This window comes from Carassius auratus, unplaced genomic scaffold (genome assembly GCF_003368295.1).
Source record: "Carassius auratus strain Wakin unplaced genomic scaffold, ASM336829v1 scaf_tig00000450, whole genome shotgun sequence".
Classification (NCBI taxonomy): domain Eukaryota; kingdom Metazoa; phylum Chordata; class Actinopteri; order Cypriniformes; family Cyprinidae; genus Carassius; species Carassius auratus.
Genome location: NW_020523301.1, coordinates 146,658 through 164,745, shown reverse-complemented (window position 1 = coordinate 164,745; position 18,088 = coordinate 146,658). Strand labels below are relative to the sequence as shown.

At 38.1% G+C, this 18,088-nt stretch overlaps 1 protein-coding gene across 14 annotated transcripts in view; it reads right to left on the bottom strand.

Annotated features, from left to right (window-relative positions):
- LOC113068998 (calcium/calmodulin-dependent protein kinase type II subunit gamma-like) overlaps positions 1-18,088 on the bottom strand; it is a 71,261-nt gene that overhangs the window by 3,778 nt on the left and 49,395 nt on the right. Inside the window, exons 10-22 of one of the 14 annotated variants that reach the window (XM_026241971.1) lie at positions 16,571-16,693; positions 15,448-15,531; positions 15,287-15,329; positions 14,774-14,836; positions 10,256-10,296; positions 9,743-9,829; positions 5,586-5,630; positions 5,161-5,215; positions 3,734-3,838; positions 1,750-1,893; positions 916-991; positions 509-603; positions 134-380 (exon numbers count right to left, since the gene is read on the bottom strand). In XM_026241971.1, the coding sequence (XP_026097756.1) occupies positions 148-380; positions 509-603; positions 916-991; positions 1,750-1,893; positions 3,734-3,838; positions 5,161-5,215; positions 5,586-5,630; positions 9,743-9,829; positions 10,256-10,296; positions 14,774-14,836; positions 15,287-15,329; positions 15,448-15,531; positions 16,571-16,693 (1,194 nt within the window). In that variant the 3' untranslated portion in view covers positions 134-147. The remainder of the gene's footprint in view (positions 1-133; positions 381-508; positions 604-915; positions 992-1,749; positions 1,894-3,733; positions 3,839-5,160; positions 5,216-5,585; positions 5,631-9,742; positions 9,830-10,255; positions 10,297-14,773; positions 14,837-15,286; positions 15,330-15,447; positions 15,532-16,570; positions 16,694-18,088) is intronic. The other 13 variants (XM_026241972.1, XM_026241974.1, XM_026241976.1 and 10 more) reach the window with 13 other exon arrangements.

The window sequence follows — 18,088 nt, the reverse complement described above, 5'->3', positions numbered from 1 at the left end:
GTATCTAGAGTACTAAAAACTTTACTAAAGGTTACTAAAGTTACTAAGTTACTAAAACTTAATTTAAACCTGAGAGGGTTAAGTAAAGATATTAAATGACAGAAAAACGTAGTCGTGCAAATGGAGTTTTTACCCGTCCTGTGCGGTTCACTGTAAGGGGGCGGCTGGAGCCCCTGAGCAGTGGAAGTGGACGTTAAGCCACTTGGCATCACGGCGGTGCCACACACGCGTCTCCTCCGACTGGCAGCTACGTGGGCGGCCCTGGCTGTCGATGTACTGTGTCAGCCGGATATACGCAATGCAGGCAGCATCCTCCCCGATGAGATGAACATGAGGATTGAGGATAGTGGTGTGCACAGGCTTGTTGTTCTTACTCAACACTGAAAAAGTCAAACACATGGACTGCATCTGAATACAGATATACATATGGTCAAAGTGTGTAACTTCTATGAATATTTATAATATCTGTAAGGTAAAACAACTATACGCATAGTTAAACATGACTCACAGTGCTCAAAGTAGAACTTGTGGAAGTCCATGCCCTCGACCAGGTTTCCCAGAGCTTCAGGCTCAAAAGAGGTCAGACAAGGATCACAGATTCTTCTGTGGTACACAAAAATATGAAAACAGTGTTCACATAACAAAAGATAATCATACAGCATAAAAAAAATAAAAGTGATATATAAGAGCGAACATATATGAGCGGATATCGCCATCATTTCATGGCTTTATACAATATTATCTCTATCGTTTCACAGACTATGGGTCATTTTGGGACTTCAGTTTGATCAGGACTGTTTGTTCATTTGAATACAAACTACACTCAAAGCCTTAAATATTCACAGAATGACCTACAGCTTTCTTCGTGTCTTTATTACAAACAAGCTGAAGCAAGTGCAGGTGCGCTGTACTTACGTGTATGCTTCAAAGTCTCCATTGTTGACAGCCTCGATCAACTGCTCCGTGATCTTTATTATCTCCTGCTTACGAGCTACTCGAACAAGAGGTGGGAAAGATGAGGGATGACGGAGGGAGAGGAAATGAAATGATAAAAAAAGAAAAGCAAAGTTAATAAGCATGACATGCACTGCTTACAGAGCAGATACCTGTGAGAATGTCATATCAAGGCCTTCTGATACCAAGAGGAAAAGTGCCAAAAAAATGTAACAGACCATAAACCAGAAAAAAATAAAAATAAAAAGTGCTGATGATGCCAGTTCTGGTCACATGACCCTTATTAGCTGGTGAGTTTTGATGCATTCAAAGCATTCTGTATTTACTTCAATTACTAGCTTACAGGTATTACTTTCTACTCTGAGGCATTTATTATGCATTTCTATGACACTAATAATGCCAAGAGGAATGTGTGTAATTATAAAAAAAATAAAAAATCATTATTAATCAACTTTAAAGTTATTTAGCAGGACATTAGTCATTGAACAGAAATTTTAAGGAAAGAACTACTTGACTATATTTTACTGCTAAATCTGCTGCCATTTTCTGCATTGACATTACAGTGGTGAGGTGCTAAAATGTTTATATGAATAGGCCTTTGTAAGGGTGTGTGTAAATATGCATTTGGATTAACGTCCTCCATTACAAATCAACTAAAAATCAACCCGACAATCAAAGTCACAACCTTGACTAACACAATATCAACTGCCCACTGTGACGTTCTGTTAGTATGAAGAATTTGATTTCCTGTTGACATCCTCTGTGTGTGTGTCCTGGTCTACCCCACACACTTACACTGAGCTGCGGACACACTCGCCGTGAGACCGCCGACCCCGTGGGCTGAGGCACAGGGGCCAGAATGAGTGCGCTCTAACTCTGGACATGAGGCATGCTCTGAACTGTTCCATGCCAAGCGTTTAACGTCATGCACGGGGACGGCTGCAACACACAACGCAGCACAAGCAACACAGGTGATGATGCATGCAGAAAGACAGAGGAACGCATGAACACAGAGTATGAAGAACAACATCAGAACCCGAAATGAAAACTCAACCTCATGTTCCAAACCTCCACAGAAGACAGAAGGAGAATATTTATGCAGCTCTTTTTCATACTATGAAATTACATGATGGATGTTAGAGCTCCAAAATGTATCATAGAAGTGGTTTATATGACTTAAAACGCATATATTTAACAGCCTTCTAAAAATGTTTTGCAGCCTTACAGTCACTTTTTTAATGAAAATGAGCAGCGTGAACATTCGGCTAAATTTCTCCTTAAGTGTTCAAATTGGTTTAGAACAACATGATAGAACTGACATTTTTGGATAAACGATTCAACAATATAGTCCTTTTGTTGTACTTCATAAACAGTGTAACCATGTACACAAAGAGACTAAATGAAAAAGAATGGAAAAGATAAAGAAAAGATTAGCAAGAATCTAAAGTAATCTAAATGTATGAAGTAGGGAACAGGAGGAAATCGTGAAAGACAGATGCTGACAGATGTTAAATGAAAAGAGAGCAGGTGTGGATGAGGTCCTATATGAGCGTTTTCTGGCTTGGACACAGAATCAAGCCAAATTTTTTCTTATACCATCGTTATTTTCTACATTATTCATGGCTATGGTCAGCCAATTAACAAAAGCCTAATTTGTGTCAGTTCCAACTGTAAGCTAAAAATAAGTGTTAAGTTAAGTGTGCTTTTCAGCAATTTTGTAAACATCCCATTTGCTGACATGAATTTGTATTATGCATATGCTGTATTTGTGTTATATTTTATTTAGGTTTTTAAAATCTCTTAAACCATTATTTCAAAAGCACCATAAAAATGGGGGGGGGGGGTTATTTAAGTCTCTATTGCAAAGTGTTCTATTTTCAATGTATCAAATTTATTCTTGTAGTGACAATTACTGATCATTACTCCAGTCTTCAGTGTCACATGATCCTTCATAAATTTTATATCCTTCTAATATTCTGATTTGATGCTCAGCAAAGATTTCTTCATGCTGACAATAGTTGTGTAAATTGATATTTTTGTGGTAATTATGTCTCTGGATTTATGAATATGAAGTTTAAAAGAAAAGCATTTAATTGAAATTGAAATCTTTTGTAACAATGTACAAGTCTTCAATTTAATGCTCCTTGCTGAATAATTATTTATGTATTACGGTAATAAATTAATTTGAAGAAATTATATTATCTTGCTGACCACAAACTTTACGGTAGTATATGTAAATGGTTTTGGTCATATTAAAAACTCAGTTAAAGAAATAGAATACAATTCATTACAATTAAAACAAGCATTATAATTCAACAGAATTACAACAAGGATTACATCAGAAACTATATGGAGTATTGTAACCCGCAAGGTATGTAGCTTTGATTTGGGGTATTAAAATGTGTGCATGTTCAAAATAAAAAGCATATTAGTTACAACTTCTGAATGGGGAAGGTTCGAGACTTCAGTCACAAGTTGGGAAGGAGGATGTAGGAAAAATCTGCAGCAGAACATCTTAAAGTTCAATCTAGTTACTAAAGGGCCATTTTACAACAAAATAGACCTGGAAATGTATGTATAGTTAAGCAGCATGCTTAAGGGGATGAATACATCTGTGAGAAGAAAACAGTACTGGATTCTACACGGAAAGCAAGTGACCCTTATGATAGTACGCTAAAGGGCAGAAAGGCTGGAGTTGTGGGGGGACAAAAAGGTCTCGACTTGAAGGTTTGAGGAGGGAGGTGCCCAGGGCAGGGGGTACGAGAGGATCTTGACTTACTGGCAGGAGAGCCCTGTGGCGAAGCCAGCAGAGCGGGCAGCTCTTCCCCGGCACTGCACTGACTCATCACGGCACTGTCACTGCTCGTTCCCTGCGCACTCTCAGCTGGCACAGCCCCAAAACCACACGCCACCAGAAGGAAAAACACACACATCTCTCATGTCCTTCACCAGCCGAAACACACTAACAAATACCACACCAATGCTGGCACTTCATCATGACTAAATAACTTAACGGGCACGAAGATGCTGAATGGGATGTGTTTAGATGAGCTGTTCTCAATAAAAGAAGCACTGTGTTTATGGGAGCAGGACTACAGGTGATGATCCTGGATTTTCCAGTGGCGTTATGAGAGATGGCGTGACTCTGGTCTGTATCTATGGGTGTGGTGAAGCGGACAACAGCGCGCTCAGAGATTTTTTTCCTCCAGGCTCTGTGCCAATTTCCTGTCCTCATCACCTAACCTCAGACGTGAAGGAGCTAATGATAGGCTCTTTAAGCTGCTATTGTCCGTCCAGGCCCAGAGTGAATAAGGAGAGGAAATGAATTCGAGCCTGGCCCTTTTCGTGACAGAAAACGGTCTCGGCGAGAGTCCTTCGGGAAGAACACGCCTGTTTACAACATGCTAATACATTTACAAGACACAACACATCAACAAATATCAAAATAAGTGCGGTGAAAAACACAGGACACACACACAAACACGCACAAAATCTACAAGGAAACCTACTGAGACACCGACGGTTTTAACACAGATGTGTGCATGTATATACAGTATCAATTCATCTGAACTTGGCTTATTTGTGTGAAATGGACAAACTGTGAGTGAGATGCTATTCAGATGGGACTAGTTTTCCCTGAGGACATTGAATATGATTTTATACTTAATTTATTTCGGTTTGAATTGATCATGTCTCTGTTTGTCTTTCTTGAAATTCAAAGAAATCTAATCCCATCCCAACAGGAATGTTTGAGAATACACTTATTTCTTTGAGAGTTTGCCCTCATATACTTTGTTGAATACTGTAAACTCTAAATCTCTCTGGTGCACCTTCGCTATCTCTTAGCTAGCAATTTAGCTGGAAACAAAGGGTTGTGCCATCATGCATGTTAAACATGTAAATCACAATCCATCTAACCCCGTCTCAATGCCCTCTACCATAATTCCCCTCCTATCCGTCTGCCAATGTGCATATATGGCCCTTTCTTCAAATCACAAAGCCTCGAGTGTCACTGCAGCCTCAGGGTTTTATATTTCAAACAGATACGGACTGACGTGACATGTATTTTGTTTAATCAAAGGCTTTTTGGTGTGTTTCGGTACTGTGATCGGACAGGAGAGGGATTACTCTTCTGACACGAGCACTGGGAGCTGCAACACCACAGTGCTGGAGGCATGCAGAGAAGAGGAGAGAAGATCTGTGTACCTTTCCTACCTTTCATATCCTCTTCCTCGTTGGTGTTACAGCTCTCTGTGGAGCCCTGGGGACAGAAATAGAGACAGACAAAGAACATACAAGACAAGCGAAACATGAGACGTGAAAGAAAAGTAATAGCAGCATTAGGTTATGGTATCAATAATATTTCTAGAGTTAGGACCCTCATGATTCAACATGTTTTGGATTCTAAGAATGATTCTTGATACTCTTAAGTCAAACATTCATTTTTCATAATGTGTTACATTAATATAAATGGAGTTATTATAATAATTATAACACCACCACCCACAATTCAACTTGTTTTTCATTCAAAGAGAATAATGATTGATACATCTTCATTTTTAATATCTTGCAAAAGTGCAGTGTGTGAATCGATTCTCCATCCGGCTTCCAAATGCTCTTGAAAAATGTACCTTGGGTCCATCGACAGGGTTGTGCACAACTGTAGTTTGTGGCTCCTGTAAAACGTAACAAGATTTTACATCATGATTAAAGCAGCAAGACTCGTCCACAACAATCTGGTTAAACACAACATCCTGCAGTAATACACACATACACACACTTTTAAAGCTGCTGTAACTGTCTTGGGTAAGACACAAATGGAGGATTCTGAGATCAAATAAAGAAATAATGATCTAAATTACTTAAAAAGAAAATGCACACAAGATAGGGGGTTCATGATGAGCTTGAAGAACAAACCGACCACACACATACATTTATAAAAAATAATAAATGGCATGCGTCATGATGATTTAAAGATGCAGTTTCTCAAATTCAACTGAAATTCTGATGAAACCACAGGAATGGAGGACCACCTTGAAGTCAAGCAATCTCTGGATTATATGCACTATATTTTTCCTCAGATTAACTTCCAGTTATTCTCACGAATGTTGTGACCCAACTAAACCCTCAAAAAGCAGTGTTAATTTCGTTAACGAAGACGAAAAATATTTGTTAACGAAAAAAAAAGACGAGACGTTGACAAGCTAAAAATAATATCTGATGACGAAATTATGACGAAATTTATGCCGCGTCTTTGTTAACTAGACAAGAGTGGACTATGATGTTATTTGAGGACTACCGGACATTCAAAATGCATCCTATAGGCTATTGTCCTTCAAAATGTCCGTCCCTGTCATTGGATTGCAATCTGATAAGGGCCAATATCTAGTCAGTAGGTGAGCGTGATTTCACCAAGTGCAACATGTTCCTGGATCAACATTCCAATCAAACAATCAGAACAGGTATAACTTTTCTGGAAAATATCTATTTTAGGCTTGCAATCAGGGTTAGGTGCTTCTACTGTACACTCTTGTTAATCAGCTATCATTTCCCACTGATTTAAATAATAAAGTATTGGTAAGGATAGGTTTAGGGGTAGGAATTGGGTTAAGTCTATATTTTCAGACAATAATGCTGATCCAGGATCATCAAAAGATGTTGATCCAGGAACATGTCTTACTTGGCAAAATCACAGCAACCCTAGTCAGTATGGCAGCCGCAGTGGATGGATAGGCCAATAAAATGTGAACTAGTGATCTGAAAAATAAGGCAACCAGACGTCCCGTTTTCCCGGTAGTCACAATCCGTTGTCAATTAACAAAGTTAGTGAAGACGGGATAGGCGGAATCATGCTGATAGAAGTGTTCTCTCTTTAGCGCGCCAGTTCTCATATAAAGTTCTCAGCGCTCAGATACACAGACAACAGTCCAAAAGTTACTCCTTTTTCACTTCTGTTAAAGGGATAGTTCACCCAAAAATGAAAATTGTCATAATTTATTCAAGATTCTCCAAATTCAGTCCTTGATTCAAATTTCTCATTAGCTTAATTGATTTGGTCTAAAGAGAGAAGAATTTGAAAACTACATATAAAATAACTACCAAAATAAATTTAAGTAACAACAGTTTGGCTAAAACTATTGACTTAAAGTAGTGACTAAAAGTTGACAAAAATGCAATGACTTTTCATCGACTAAAACTATGAAAGACTCAAATGACTAAAATGTGACTAAGACTATTAAGCATTTTCGTCTCAAGACTAAGACTAAATAAAAAATGCCTGCCAAAATTAACACTGCAAAAAAGTGAACATTGCACATGCAGTATTGTTCAAAATAATAGCAGTACAATGTGACTAATCAGAATAATCAAGGTTTTTAGTATATTTTTTATTGCTAAGTGGCAAACAAGTTACCAGTAGGTTCAGTAGATTGTCAGAAAACAAACAAGACCCAGCATTCATGATATGCACGCTCTTAAGGCTGTGCAATTGGGCAATTAGTTGAAAGGGGTGTGTTCAAAAAAATAGCAGTGTCTACCTTTGACTGTACAAACTCAAAACTATTTTGTACAAACATTTTTTTTTTCTGGGATTTAGCAATCCTGTGAATAACTAAACTAATATTTAGTTGTATGACCACAGTTTTTAAAACTGCTTGACATCTGTGTGGCATGGAGTCAACCAACTTGTGGCACCTCTCAGCTGTTATTCCACTCCATGATTCTTTAACAACATTCCACAATTCATTCACATTTCTTGGTTTTGCTTCAGAAACAGCATTTTTGATATCACCCCACAAGTTCTCAATTGGATTAAGGTCTGGAGATTGGGCTGGCCACTCCATAACATTAATTTTGTTGGTTTGGAACCAAGACTTTGCCCGTTTACTAGTGTGTTTTGGGTCATTGTCTTGTTGAAACAACCATTTCAAGGGCATGTCCTCTTCAGCATAGGGCAACATGACCTCTTCAAGTATTTTAACATATGCAAACTGATCCATGATCCCTGGTATGCGATAAATAGGCCCAACACCATAGTAGGAGAAACATGCCCATATCATGATGCTTGCACCTCCATGCTTCACTGTCTTCACTGTGTACTGTGGCTTGAATTCAGAGTTTGGGGGTCGTCTCACAAACTGCCTGTGGCCCTTGGACCCAAAAAGAACAATTTTACTCTCATCAGTCCACAAAATGTTCCTCCATTTCTCTTTAGGCCAGTTGATGTGTTCTTTGGCAAATTGTAACCTCTTCTGCACATGCCTTTTTTTTAACAGAGGGACTTTGCGGGGGATTCTTGAAAATAGATTAGCTTCACACAGACGTCTTCTAACTGTCACAGTACTTACAGATAACTCCAGACTGTCTTTGATCATCCTGGAGGTGATCATTGGCTGAGCCTTTGCCATTCTGGTTATTCTTCTATCCATTTTGATGGTTGTCTTCCGTTTTCTTCCATGTCTCTCTGGTTTTGCTCTCCATTTTAAGGCATTGGAGATCATTTTAGCTGAACAGCCTATCATTTTTTGCACCTCTTTATAGGTTTTCCCCTCTCTAATCAACTTTTTAATCAAAGTACGCTGTTCTTCTGAACAATGTCTTGAACGACCCATTTTCCTCAGCTTTCAAATGCATGTTCAACAAGTGTTGGCTTCATCCTTAAATAGGGGCCACCTGATTCACACCTGTTTCTTCACAAAATTGATGACCTCAGTGATTGAATGCCACACTGCTATTTTTTTGAGCACACCCCTTTCAACTAATTCAACTAATTGCCCAATTGCACAGCCTTAAGAGCGTGCATATCATGAATGCTGGGTCTCATTTGTTTTCTGAGAATCTACTGAACCTACTGGTAACTTGTTTGGCACGTAGCAATAAAAAAATATACGAAAAACCTTGATTATTCTGGTTAGTCACATTGTACTGCTTTTATTTTGAACAATACTGTATTATTCCAATTGTCGCTTCTGTTGCCTTGTATGTGTCAGTGGTTGTTAGCTGTCCATCAGCACTGCGGGGGCATTTTGAGGCCCCAGGAGGGGTCAAGGGTTAACTTCTGCTCTTAATGGATCATTTTGGAGGTCCCAGGATGCTCTTTGCTCAGCTATTTGGGCAGTCAAGCAAACAAGGCCCATGTGAAGTGTCAATGCACTTTCCTTTTTTATAAACCTCCAGGGGACACTGCTAGTTTCTAACACAGCCAAACAGCTGACAGCTTTCTGTGTGGGATACTGCATCTTTACTATGACTGGTTTATGCACTGACACAAATTACCATGTTATTTTCCGAAATCCATATATTCATTCTATTCTGTATGTTGACTTGGCTCAAATTCTTGTCTTCCTGGTTATTTTTAAGCACGATGTATGTACAGTTAACTGTTAAGTCTCATAGACAGTCTCATTCGATGACTATATTTAGTTTTTACTTGAAATAGAGGTTTGAATACGCCTACAAAGGCAAACTAAAGAAAAAAAGAGTGAGGAAGGACATAAACCAGTAGCTTACGAGCAAGAACAAATCACTTCTAATAACGTTTATAAAATACCACAAAGTGTATCAGTCGTGCTTCAAGAGGAGAAGAGCCCTCAAAAAAAATAAAAATAAATAAATAAATAAACAGTAGTGCACAGCAAACTATAGGTCTGAGCTATTTTTAGTACATGCAAAATGGTTTCAAAAACATCTGACATGCGCCAAACACTATTGCAAACACTTGATCATGTACTATGGGATATGTTCAAATGAGCAGATGGGATACAAAAAGAGTTAAATGTAGAATAGGTACCATCGGTGTAGAAGCGGTCGTGTTGCTTTCTTTCATGGCATTCACTACAGCGCTCACTACACTGTTTTTAGTGTTGTTTGTCTGGGGCTGAAATAGAGAGGACAGATACAACTTCCTTTTCAGAGAGAAGACATTACTAGGGACAAGATCGGAGCCGATCCTCTTATGTCAGTCATGGTAATTAGAAAACAGATGAATAGCATACGCCAGGAAGATGACTCTACTACGATTACTAATGAACATTTCATAAAATAGTGTCAAAATTATTAGAATAGTCTGATAACTAGATCCACTCAGGGAACACAACACATTTTTTTAATAACTTCAGAGTACAAGACACAAAGTACTGCCTTAATGCAGAAATATGGTTTTATTAAAAAAAGTGGTGTTTAGTTTAAAACCCATTAATGAAAAGCTCTGGCAGAGATGGGAACCTCAAAAGGCTGCTGGAAAGATTAAAACGTCTCAATCTCCAGGAGAAATGAGGTATATAAGGAACATCTGTGGTCTTACCTTGACTCCATCTGCCTTTTTGTTGAGTAAACTTTTGCATGCTGTAGGGAACAGAGAAAGACTAAATTACTACATACAGCGTGAGTGGCAAAACTGACAGAATTCTCACACCTCCACATATTTCAAATAAATCCCAATAAAAAACAATTAACTAAATGCTGGCTTGCATTCCATCATTCATTAGCATACAGGGTTTGGGAGGTAATGCTGACTAGCATCATTTTTTACCACAGGAGATATTTCTCACAGATCAATATATATCAGTTTAATCCAAAGACATATAAAGCTTTGTGTGATGAAGGTAATAGTATTGTATAAATAAATAATTTACTGCAAATAAAAAAATAAGGAAATATACTTTAAAGGGGTCATATCTTAAATCAAATTTTCCTTGATCTTTAAGAGAGATATAGAATAGCGTACAGTGTAAAAACATTGTAATTTCAAACTCAAGAAACAAACAAGTAGAAACAAGAAGCTTCAGATGTCAAAAGTGGCAAAAGTCACAAAAAGTGAGATTTTAAACAAGATTCCTATTTTAAGTAATTGCTGTTCTTTCTATTCAAAGAAAAAAAAAAGATCTCTACAAAAATACTGAGGAGCACAACTGCTTTTATTAAAGCAACTGCAGCACAAATCAATTCCTGCTTAATTGTAATGCTCAGAAAGTGTGGAAAATTATGAAATTATAGATATGGCCTAAATTATGACAAAAAAGGGGAAAAAAGGTTTACTAAAATTTTACTAACATAAGATAACCCCAGTGCGGAAGAAGATAATGCATAATATAACCCCTTTAAAATTAACCAATTGCAAAACTTGGAATAAATTGCCCATTTTATTCCATTTTTCACCAATCGGAGAGCAGATAAAGAGAACACATTAATTCTCAATATGCAGCTACAGGTGTAATGAGGGAAAATCATCCCTAATGTATGCAATTGATTTTACATTTAACTGCAACTGTTATTTCCCAGAGGGCATATTGGAGAGGTCTTGAGTCAGTGTATGGGAAATGGCCCCCGATACACTTCAGAATCCCTCAGAGAACAATGAAATGACTTGTGTAAAGCCTGTAAAACCGAAAAAAAAAAACCCTAAAAACTCAGCTTTCACATTCGATATTCCCATTTAGCGCCTTACCTTCCATAAATAAATGGGAAAAAAGATGGCAAGGTTAAGAAGAAAACAAAAACCATTAAGTAGCAGAGAGGACAAGCTGGACGATAGCAGGCATTGTTTGCATTGCAGGCCTGCTTTCATGCTTCACTAATGATGAGGTGAGAGGTGCTGGTGGTGGATGCAATTCACCTTACAGTCAGCCATGCAGTGCCAACGGGATTAAACCACGAGTCCCATAATGCAATGCACTGATGAAGCTAGACCTCGACTCATTACCATTTCACTGTCTCTCACATATCTAACTATGTCTCATAGGATTCACAGACTGGGACTGGGAAAGCTTAGTCAGCAGTCTTCCGTTATACAGCGTAATAATCAGATGGATTTGGGACCCCAGGACACTGCAGTCATACTGATGCTGAGAGGAAATAAATTATAGAGGGAGGAAGAATTCATTTTCAAACAAAGTGCAAAACAGTTACAGTAGCCTTCAGCGATTTAAAGATTACACAATAATATTCAAAAAGATCATGTGGCATCCTATTGCAGTTTAAATAACAGGGGTGAACAGATAAATCAAATTCAATGCGATGATTATGTAAATTAATAACTGCATAATGCATTAAATGCACAATTCTTGAGCTATTTTCCATTATAAATATCCACTTAATCCAAATCAGAAATCTAAACACTTTATCATGTTTTTTTCGTCAAATAATTAAATCTTGATTTTCAAATCTCAAATGTTATGATGTGCTGAATGAATATGTAAAGAATAATAATGGACTCAAAGCCAGATCAAATATTCACACCCCTATTAAATAATGCTCCAGGCTTCAGAAGGTGAAAAGGTCTTTGAGACCGCATACTGAACTAGTCAAATCCATTACGACAGCCATTAAAAGATTTAATACACCTTTAAATCAGACGTGTGCAAGCAACAAATTATATATTAGAGATTTACAAACATAAGAACATGCCTTATCTTCATAACCGATTGGACAGTAAATCTTATCTTGGTAATTCAATGAAAAGCTCTTAAAGAATGAAGAAAGATTGATGAAATGTCATTACTGGTTATTGGTTAACATCATACATCTACTGGAGGACTGGTTTTAATAATAGCAGAATATAAAGAGTTATAAACACTTACAGTACTAGTTGAAGCCAAGAACCGATGGAGAGCATTGATTGGACGGCTCAAAAGAACATTAAAGGAATATTCCAGGTTAAATACAACTTTCAACTCTATGACTTGTCCTTCAATTAGTAAAAAAAGAATACAAATGTCTACAGTAATGCGCTTCCAATGGGATTTTCTGTAATAAATGCGGCCACCAGTTTAGAATCCAGAAATGTTTGAATTTTTAGCAAAATCTTAATGTCAGAACCTCAAAACTTTCAATTTTGTTCAAACAGTAAGTCAAGAGTGCATTTTCCCAGCAGCATCAAGGATTCATACTTTAATAGGAATGCAAACGGAAAGTTATTTTAGTGCTCCTCAATCATGTATTTATACATACTGCAGAAATAGAAAGAGAAGACTCTATACTAACTAATAACCACAACAACTGAAACGGTACATTTTCACAGTATCAGTAATACAGCGGAGGACTCTTGTTAGGTTTCCATAATCCTGGAGGGACTGAACAGATGCTGCAATTTTTCTTAATTGTTCTCCTTTGACCATTACATATGAAGTATTCTCCCAACACTGACAGCTGCTCAGACGCAGCTTGTTGAAAATGGCAGCTGGCTGACATTTACTAAAACTGACAGACACATGTCTAACACTTTGGAATGAGTCAGACAATTCGATTTGATCAGACAGCATAACTTTAACCAGAGATCTCCTCTCCACTTTCTCCTGACTCAGAGACACTGTCAACAGTGTTGTCCATCTGCCCTCCAGAGGGCCTCCTTCCCCGCAGACCACCTGGCGCTCAGTGGACCCTTGCACCGGCTACATGGGGTCTACGACTGGCAGCAAGCCAACCCCGCTCCTGCCCGTCCATGTGGTTAAGCCCCTGCGCTCTTGGCGAGGGGAGAAGGAAGATTGAAAGGAGAGTGGTAGGGCAATGGTGGCTTGGCTAGGCTGCAAGGGTCTGCTTTAGTTGACGACACAGCACACCGATCAAAAAACCTCTATCCCCTCCGAACCCCTTTATTCTGTCTGAGGCGGAGAGCACAGACACGTGACCGGGGTCCTATATCTGCAGCTAAAGCAGACTTCACTTAAATGCCATTTAACCCAATAGCACAAAACACCAGTAAGCTGATCAGCAGGGAAGGAGGGAGCCAAAGAGGGCTGAAGCAATTCAACCGAGAGGGACAGAGCGAGAGAGAGAAAGAGAGAAAAAAAGAGAAAGTCTAATCAAAGAAGGAGCAGCAAAATGTGAATTTTTTACTCCATGCAGACGATAATGCATGCCGGCCGATGGTGGGTCTAATGGTGGCAATCGTTAACATGAATGCAGTGCTGCGATTTGATTGGACTGTTTCACCAAGAGCTGCTGTGAGTAAATTGAACTGGGGACACTGTTTGCATAGCATATCATAACGACGGATTAATAAATAGACCATTTGAAAGCTGAACAAAAGCTAGAATACTTCAAATGTCACTTTAAGAGTCACTCTCAAAAAAACATGGTCATGAACACTGATCAGTCAAGATTATTATTTTTTTTTTTAAATAATTGGGAAATCCCACTCATATAATTCTAGATAACTGAAGACTTTATGAAATAATGTAAAATAGTATCACTTTTGAGTATTTTTCTTAAAGCTGAAAAAGCAGATGCCTAGTACACCACTTCTATAAAATTTAAAAATTACAGTAATTTTTTATTAAAGATTTCCTAAGTATAATTTACATTGGATTACATATATTATTTTAATAATACGTGAGCTGAGAGAAATTATTTAAACAACGTAATATAATATAATATGAAAATACAACATTTTTGAGAATGACCAATATCTGTCCTGTACCATTAACATTTCTTTCATTGATTCGACCCATGTTAGAGTACTGAACCAGGGTTAAAAGCTAGCTAGATGATTGTTAAAGTTACATGGTCATGTAAAAGCAAAGCAGTATAAAAACATGGCTGAAAAAAATAACATGTACTCTAGTCTAAAACATCGCTCAAATGCATGACGTGCATGTGAGAGATGGAAATTCAGCAGGCCGTTATCCGTTTAAAAGTGAGAACTTCTCCAAGACTATATAGCATACGTCCAAATAATTTATGCAAGTGATGGCAAGAAAGGCAGGTTTCTCATTGGCTGCATGCTGATTGGGTAGAGCGGAGGGAGGGCGGGGATTTGGAGGCATAGTGGAGGGGGCTCGCTGGTCCCCCGGGTGGCGAGGTGAGGAGATGCACTCTCACATACCTTCCTGTGCAAGGGCGGCAGTGCTTGTGGTGGGAGCAGCAGGGCTGGTATGCTGCCGGCCCACTATTGGACAGAGAGGCGTTGAGTTGGGAGAAGCTATGGAACTGTATTCAAACCCTCTACTGAACAAATTACCTTGGTTTATTATAAGGAATCAAGGTCTAGAAAAAAAAAAAAGACAAACTAAAGCTTTCAAACCTGCTGTATCACCTGCACAAACCATAAACATCTTCTGTTCAGAAAGTAAACTGATATTAAACTGTAAAGATAGTTACAGATATTCCTTTACTGCCAAAACAGCACAAAGAAATCGAGATTTGAAGCAGAAAAATCCAGAAATGTATACTCCTGTAATCCAGAGCTCTAGATCCCAAGTGAAATCTCTTTCCATTTAATTACTAAGCCAGCCATTCGAGATCTTTTTATATAGTGAAAACTGGAGCAAGAGGTCGGCAAAGTTCATCCATGACTTTGCATTTTCCTACCTGATCCCAGGAGAATGAGGGAACTCACCTGAGAAGTTTCTAGAAACCAGCATAGTAGTGAGAATGGCTCCCTGAACAAAGACAGAGTAAAATAGAGGGTTTAGTCCATGGCAACAGGACTTTCAGCACTAATTACCCAAGGGAAGGAGACTGGAGTTAGTTTAAGGACCCTTCAAACCCTTGCTGTACCTTGAGTTTCCTGCGAGCGTTGAACTTGCGCAAGCACTCCACGGTCTCTTGGCGATGCATCATGGATGCCACTGTGGACCGTTGCTGAAATGAGCAAATGCAAGACAGAGAAAAATATTGCACATCAGCATTATTTAATATTTGATCCAATTAAAGGGGTCTTTCATTATTTATCCATCCTCAACTGGTCCTGTATAACTTTCTTTCTTGTATGGAACACTAAATAACACTTAATAATGTACTTGTACACCATTAAATGAATTGTGAGTTTGCCGTTTTTAAGAAGGATGCAATAATATCATAAAAGTAGTCTACACAAGTTAGTCCAATTTTCTGATGTCATACAATAGTCTTATGCAAGCTAAAATAGGTATTTAAGTTATTCATTCATAATCTATCCATTGATTCATGAACAAATCATTCAACCAGTGCATTCAAAATATTATTTTTTTTAATGAATAAATCATACTTCACTAATTCTTTAAAATTCAGACAACAGAACACAAGATGTATGGACCATATTTATGGTGTATTATTATGGCTGCACAATAATAGTTAAACTGATAATTATGATTACTTTGATCAAATATTCTAACCGTGACAATTGTTTTCATTTTAGAAATTTTTTGTTTTACATTTCACCCCGAGTGGGGGATTTCAACTCTTGTAATCTGGCAACCCCTGGAGTCTAGTTATCAATGCAAGTTACTGGAAATGTCAAATGAAAAAAATTAAAATGTTTTTAGGATAAATAACTATTTGGCACATCTTGCAGATGATGATGCTTAATTAACCAAGAAAAGCAGAAATAATAATGCATAAAATGTCATCAATCGTGTAGCCCCAGTGCTTCTGCACTATTTTTGAAACTTGAAATCTCCGGTCCCAATTCACTGCAGTTGTAAAATAAGGAGCATCCGGCACTTTACTCAGAAGTCTAAGTAAATAACAACAATTTTCATACTGAATGCACTATTCCTTATTTAGAACCGATTCTGAGGGCACAAATTATGTGAAAGCTTCATTTTATATTAAACTCTAAGAGCGCTCAGATTCCCCCAGTAGATTTTTCTTGCTTGGAGCTTGTGGAAAATGTAGAGATAACTCGGCAGAGATAACTTACGCAGACCCATGGGTGCTTGAGGGCCTGCTCTGCGGTGATCCTCTTAGCTGGGTTGATGGTCAGCATTTGGTTGATGAGGTTCTTGGCCTCAGGGGTGACCGTGTCCCACTCCGGAGAAGGAAACTGTGAGGGCAAGAATCATGAGCGAGCGTTAGATATGCAATCTAAATGCAGGAGCAAGCCTAGAGAGCTTTTCACACCACACATACAGAGCGGTCAGCACCGGGGCCTAATGAAATTAAACACATCACAAGGCAACGTACAGGATCCAATGAGTCACGGCAGTCAGTCCTCCTATTGTCGGCCTATTCGGCACGGCTGGTGCTTGAAACATGTTGCTTGCACATTTCACACCTCATAGCTTCATTGTAGCCCATAACTAGAGAAAATTGCAGTTGTAATTAGCCAATAAAAAGCTGTGTCTGTATCCATGTTGAATGTGTGTCACACCTCCTCATTGTACCAGATCTTTATGTGGCCGTTACAAATTCTCTGTCTGTTCCAAGAAAACCTTGGGCAGGTTCCAGGAAGTATAATTTGTTTTGCGCATCAAGCTGTGTTGCATCAGCTAAAACGAGCGTGTGGATTGTACTTAGAAACACCGCATGTGCTCGTAAGTCCTTACACACACTGATTCAGCAGCGCTTTTGGCTCAGGGCACTGTTAATACATGCCATGGGTGGAGCATTTGCACCGCTGTGGGATGCTTCAGCAAGAAAGGCCACTCAGGATTGCGGATGGCACATCCAAACGTGAACATGACCAGAAGGCGCAGTGACAGACGCTGGTAACGGATGATGAAGCACAACTCTACACCTCATCGATTGCTGTCACATGACGGAAGGTTACTAGGGTACAAAACAAAGAAGCGAGTTCACCGCGAGGTTTCCCAAGTTGATTCTTTAAGTATATATTGTGCGTCAATAGCAATGTGCCAGCCTGTCGAGATTTGGAATAAGATTTATGCTTTGGTAGAAATATTAACACTGCTGTTAATAAAAAAAAAAAATTAGGAAAAAAAGTCAACAAGAAGGATTCATCCAATTAAAAATTTGTAATTAAGTAATTAATACTTAGTAATTAGTACACACAATATCCACACAGACTTTTATTTTGGAAGTGATTAATTGCAATTAATCAATTTTACCTCCCTAAGGGACGGTTAAAACATTTTTCGTGTTACCAAAGACTTCTATTTCAAATAAATGTTGTTCTTCTGAACTTTGTATTCATCAAAGAAATTTGAAAAGATGTTAGTGTTTTTTATTTGTTTTGTTTTTTTTACCAAATAATAAGCAGAACAACTGTTTATAACACATGTGACATTGACAACTCTAATATTATGACTGCAAAAAAAATCAGCTTTGCCATAACAAGAATAAATTATATTTTAAATGTATTAAAATGGAAGGCAGCTATTTTAAATTTTAATAATATTACTTACTGTTTTCGATTAGCCAAAAACTACAACTACAGAAAAAATAAAATCGTACTGAGCCCAAACATTTGAATGGTAGT